The sequence below is a fragment of the Branchiostoma floridae genome, chromosome 13, assembly GCF_000003815.2.
Source record: "Branchiostoma floridae strain S238N-H82 chromosome 13, Bfl_VNyyK, whole genome shotgun sequence".
Classification (NCBI taxonomy): domain Eukaryota; kingdom Metazoa; phylum Chordata; class Leptocardii; order Amphioxiformes; family Branchiostomatidae; genus Branchiostoma; species Branchiostoma floridae.
This window is the reverse complement of record NC_049991.1, coordinates 9,730,892-9,736,891: the sequence shown is the minus strand read 5'-3', so window position 1 is coordinate 9,736,891 and position 6,000 is coordinate 9,730,892. Positions and strand designations below refer to the sequence as shown.

The 6,000-nt window shown below is 42.6% G+C and overlaps 1 protein-coding gene across 1 annotated transcript in view; it reads right to left on the bottom strand.

Moving 5' to 3' along the window:
• Positions 1-6,000, bottom strand: part of LOC118428483 (multidrug resistance-associated protein 1-like) — a 32,438-nt gene that overhangs the window by 14,972 nt on the left and 11,466 nt on the right. The window contains exons 11-17 of the mRNA XM_035838567.1: positions 5,358-5,561; positions 4,826-4,972; positions 4,462-4,546; positions 4,140-4,206; positions 3,785-3,911; positions 3,362-3,538; positions 2,472-2,826 (exon numbers count right to left, since the gene is read on the bottom strand). Coding sequence (XP_035694460.1) covers positions 2,472-2,826; positions 3,362-3,538; positions 3,785-3,911; positions 4,140-4,206; positions 4,462-4,546; positions 4,826-4,972; positions 5,358-5,561 — 1,162 coding nt within the window. The remainder of the gene's footprint in view (positions 1-2,471; positions 2,827-3,361; positions 3,539-3,784; positions 3,912-4,139; positions 4,207-4,461; positions 4,547-4,825; positions 4,973-5,357; positions 5,562-6,000) is intronic.

The window sequence follows — 6,000 nt, the reverse complement described above, 5'->3', positions numbered from 1 at the left end:
AGATAGGTTAGGGTTAGGGCTATTTTAGGGTTAGGGTTACGGTTACGGTTAGGGCTCAGATCTCGACCACCACGCCCGCGATTTCAAAACGGAATGCGGATTACAAGTGCCCGCGCCTAGCCCTTTCGAATCATAACCAAGTTTGGCCGCCTTGAAGATAGGTTAGGGTTAGGGCTATTTTAGGGTTAGGGTTAGGGTTGCGGTTAGGGTTAGGGCTCAGATCTCGACAACCAAGCACGCAATTTCAAAACGGTTTGCAGATTACAAGTGCCCACCAATAGACCTTTCGAATCATACCAAGTTTGGCCGCCTTGAAGATAGGTTAGGGTTAGGGCTATTTTAGGGTTAGGGTTAGGGTTGCGGTTAGGGTTAGGGCTCAGATCTCGACAACCAAGCACGCAATTTCAAAACGGTTTGCAGATTACAAGTGCCCACCAATAGACCTTTCGAATCATACCAAGTTTGGCCGCCTTGAAGATAGGTTAGGGTTAGGGCTATTTTAGGGTTAGGGTTAGGGTTGCGGTTAGGGTTAGGGCTCAGATCTCGACAACCAAGCACGCAATTTCAAAACGGTTTGCAGATTACAAGTGCCCACCAATAGACCTTTCGAATCATACCAAGTTTGGCCGCCTTGAAGATAGGTTAGGGTTAGGGCTATTTTAGGGTTAGGGTTAGGGTTGCGGTTAGGGTTAGGGCTCAGATCTCGACAACCAAGCACGCAATTTCAAAACGGTTTGCAGATTACAAGTGCCCACCAATAGACCTTTCGAATCATACCAAGTTTGGCCGCCTTGAAGATAGGTTAGGGTTAGGGCTATTTTAGGGTTAGGGTTAGGGTTGCGGTTAGGGTTAGGGCTCAGATCTCGACAACCAAGCACGCAATTTCAAAACGGTTTGCAGATTACAAGTGCCCACCAATAGACCTTTCGAATCATACCAAGTTTGGCCGCCTTGAAGATAGGTTAGGGTTAGGGCTATTTTAGGGTTAGGGTTAGGGTTGCGGTTAGGGTTAGGGCTCAGATCTCGACAACCAAGCACGCAATTTCAAAACGGTTTGCAGATTACAAGTGCCCACCAATAGACCTTTCGAATCATACCAAGTTTGGCCGCCTTGAAGATAGGTTAGGGTTAGGGCTATTTTAGGGTTAGGGTTAGGGTTGCGGTTAGGGTTAGGGCTCAGATCTCGACAACCAAGCACGCAATTTCAAATCGGTTTGCAGATTACAAGTGCCCACCAATAGACCTTTCGAATCATACCAAGTTTGGCCGCCTTGAAGATAGGTTAGGGTTAGGGCTATTTTAGGGTTAGGGTTGGGGTTGCGGTTAGGGTTAGGGCTCAGATCTCGATAACCAAGCACGCAATTTCAAAACGGTTTGCAGATTACAAGTGCCCACCAATAGACCTTTCGAATCATACCAAGTTTGGCCGCCTTGAAGATAGGTTAGGGTTAGGGCTATTTTAGGGTTAGGGTTAGGGTTGCGGTTAGGGTTAGGGCTCAGATCTCGACAACCAAGCACACAATTTCAAAACGGTTTGCAGATTACAAGTGCCCACCAATAGACCTTTCGAATCATACCAAGTTTGGCCGCCTTGAAGATAGGTTAGGGTTAGGGCTATTTTAGGGTTAGGGTTAGGGTTGCGGTTAGGGTTAGGGCTCAGATCTCGACAACCAAGCACGCAATTTCAAAACGGTTTGCAGATTACAAGTGCCCACCAATAGACCTTTCGAATCATACCAAGTTTGGCCGCCTTGAAGATAGGTTAGGGTTAGGGCTATTTTAGGGTTAGGGTTGCGGTTAGGGTTAAGGTTCCTGGTCGGAGTTCATATCTGACCGGAGTTGACGTAATGATGTAAAAATAGGCCGGAAGACCGCTGGTGTCTCCCTAACTTTTGCTCTCTATTGCTTGGTGATCGTTATAGCTGAGCATAGATTTGTCTTATTTCCTGAAAAGCCCGTGGGTTGTATTATTTTTGTGCGAGGAGTAGTTGGTCGGCCAGCGAAACCGTTTTCGTTTTAGTCCGCTACAACGATGATGCGGTTTTTTCGCCTGATGACCCAAATAGCATCGTTTTTCATGCGACTTCGAAGAAATTACGTCATCGGAGATTGCAAAAAAGTTATCACATGGAATTGTTTTATTTTCATTTTACACAAACTTGAAGAATTTAGCTTTTCTACCACGTAGGCCGTTTTCCTGGGAAAATTCGTTTTTTCCAAGCAGCTTCGATCAAAAAAGTGTCAAAAAATGCTACTTTTCGGGTCCAAAATTAAAATTTTATTACATATTCTACCCGAAATAAAGAGGCAACAGACGATACCAATAGGTTTGTCGGAAAGAGGCAGTAAATGGCTTTCCACCATATTGATTAAGTTTCGTTTAGATTTACGTTTACTAGCGGAACTGTAGCCCTTCGGCCTGAGGCTGTCCGCCAACCTCCGAAATCGTAAAAGAAACTCCGGTCCGATACCAGAAGGCCCAACATTCTCGTCTATACCATACCGGTTAAGAATTGCGTGACAATGTCCGGAACGTAATGACTCCTGCAAAATGGCGGACTTTTTACATTCATGCTTCACCTTTGACATATTACCCAGAATTCCTGTCAGTCCTCGACATGCGTAGCGAACTCTGTGAAAGGGCTTATAGCTCCTTACCTTTCCTTTGAGTAAGCCATTCGGACCAATAACTTTGTTGAAGATATGTTTTCCGACGTGAGTATCCACAGCACTTAAGGGGTCGTCAAGGTAGTAAACACTGGAGCCACTGTACACTGCGCGGGCCAAGCTAACCCGCTGTTTCTGTCCGCCGCTCAGGTTGATACCCTGCAACGATACCAGACCAAAATGTCATTTGAATGCAAAGGAAACATGTTACTACAATGTAGCCCCTGACCAATGGTTCTGTCCTTTCTGTCCAAAGCATATTGAAGATGAATTTCACTTTTTAATGGAATGTTCTAATTTAGATGCGCTAGTTTACGTAATGAGCTATTCACATTTCTAGAATCCAGTACAACATATTTCAAGAGACTCAATTCTGCAGACAGATTTGTATATATCTTTAGATTCCACAACTCCCATGATGCAAAGATAGACAAATATATCAAAGACTGCTTTGCTATTAGAAAGAATTATGAAACTCATGATTAGCCCAACTCGATTGTAAAACTATATCAAAGACTTGTGTTAGCCCTTCTTGTTGATAATATGTTAATTAGGATGTTAAGTCTTATTCTGCTTTGTGTAATAGTTGTTGCCATACATTGTACAATGTACAAATGTCGTGCAATAAAGTTCTCTCTGTTAAACATCTTCACGTTCAGGCGACTTTCAAAAGAAATATGGGCCAATTTCCTACCTTCTCACCAATTTCTGTGTTGTCTCCGGCTGGCAACATCTCCAAGTCTGGCCTGAGGGCACAGGCCTCCAGCACCTCGTTGTAGCGGCTTTGGTTCAACGGGCTGCCGAACAAGATGTTGTCCCGCAAGGTAGCGTTCTGGATCCACGCCTGCTGTGGAACGTAAGCTGTACTTCCCTGTGAAAAAAAAATCGCATTTACAACACCTTTGGCCACTAATTGTATCCAGAACGTTGATTATACACTCTATCATGTAATATCGGTAACGTGGTATTGTGCAAAGCTTTTGTCAGAGGAAAATAAGAAAACAAGACGTTGTTCGTAAAATAAGGGACAGGAAAATTTTACATCAAATTGACGTACGACGATTGTGTCGGCCCCGTTGGATACAAATTTTCATGTTTGTAGCTGTAACATTCCTACCAGAACAGCAACTCGTCCCCCTTGTTTCTCCATCTCCCCCAACAGTGCAGACAGCAGGGATGACTTGCCCGATCCGACCTGACCAATCACTGCCACCAATGCACCCCCAGGGATGGTGAGGTTGATACTGGTACAAATAAAAATATTATGACAAATAAACAGAAACTGTTTTATTGTTCTTTCATAGACTTTAGCACGTATTTTTTCGGTCCCTGCTTCACTGACATAGTCATGTAACTTTGTATCAGGCTAAAGACGTCAGCGTTGACCCAAGGCTAACCATAATATTATCAAAATTGATAAATCTTCTATTTAACGTTGATGAAATGTCCATCCATATACTAGACATACGTACTTTTTAAGAATCGGGTCCTCCTCCTTTCCCCAGCTAAAGGTCCCATCGTCCACACCGATAGTTCGTCCTGGAGAAGTGAAAAAAAAACGTACAGATGATCTTCGTTCGTGTTGATGGTCTAGATATTTTCCAATATAGAACTAATCTGCCAAGTCATTTACAACAATATCTTTGTAAGACTACTGTGAATAATGTTCACAAATATTATACAGATCTATCCACAGTCACTCGAGCTATGCTGTTTATGTATGTAAACAAACACACAAACGACAATGAAAAGAGAACTTTCTTGGCGACTGAAAAATGCAGATGTACAACGTACCGGGTATTGTCTCCTTGTGCACGTTTTCTGGGTCCAGCTCGTCTCCCCCGAAAAATTCTCCCAGACGACGGAGAGAAACCCTCACCTGGACACAGTGAAACGACACGAAACGACATCAGTAACTCGCTCTCAATAACTTAAGCTAAAATCATGTTAATACTTAATTGAAATTCCATTAAACGTAGCTTAATCTTCTAGAAAATGTGCCCCTCAAAATGCAGGAAAATTTTCATGTTGATCGATAAACTTTATAGGCCGCAAAGTTCAGTAAAAAAATAGTTACCTACTAATGGTTATTATCAGGAGCTGTGAGGCCAGCTGCTGCTAGTTGATGAGCTACAGGGATATCCAATTTTGGCCTTACCTGAACGATGCTCATGACAAGAGATGGCAGCATGTTGAGCGGAGCGCGCACGATGTTGAAGAGGGACAGAGCCACGAATGCCTTCTCTGCATCCAAGACGTTCCTCTCGTCTGCCATGACGTACACCGTAAATGTCATTATAGCGACCTGCCATCAAACCAAGGAAAAATTAATCATTTTACTCTCTTCCCATATCAATTGTTATGTCATTACAGAGAACCTTATCGTAGTAATAAGGGTGAATCGGACGAATTCATACAAATGAGATGTACATGTATATTCATAAGATGCAAATGTATTCGTGAGTTATTAATTCAAGCATATCTAAAAAATCAATTATACATAACTTTTATGCCTATCTCAGCAAATGTAAAACGTATAAATCAAAACAATAGAAATTTATATGTACATCAACACATACATGGGTCTTGAGAAAATAGAGTGACTTGTTGAAACCCAGGGGAGTCAGACGACAAATGTTGTGCACATTATTGACTATATTTGTCAGTTAGGATTTCTAGTAAGCGCTTACCAGAACTGGTGCACAGCTCCACGTGAGGAAGAACAGACTCGCGAAGTATCCTTTCTTCCGGTTGTACTGCAGTTCTTTGCGCCGGAGAGCTTCGATCTTCTGCCTGAATGACAGCTCCCAGGCGTACAGCTTCAGCACTTTGATTCCATTGAGTACCTCATTCAGCAACTTCAGGCGTGAGTCCTTCTTCTTCATTAGCTTTGTCTGTTAAGTGAAGTCGACAGTACGTTAAGTTCTATCATGGACTATGCTATCAAAATCTGATCTTCCATGTAATATTGATGTACTTGTTATTCTGATCAATTGTGCACATATCACAAGTGGTCGACCAGAGGTATGTGGTCCTATTTTTCCTGTAGCTTTTAATATGAATATGTCAACATTAACGTTAGTCCCCATATAGAGAGACTTGCTGAGCTAGCAAAAAAACTTGTTTAGAACTTGTTTACCACTTTAAAACTTGTTTATGACATGTAAAGGTTTTACATGTCATATTTATGCACAGTTTTAAATCACACACTGGCATTTAAATCATTCCCCATACCCTTCTCAAGTTTATATGATCCGAAGCCTATGTCACGTAACCGGTATGACGTCATCAATAGGTCACAAGTGCCCTGTAGCCCCCATTTCTGTTGAGGAA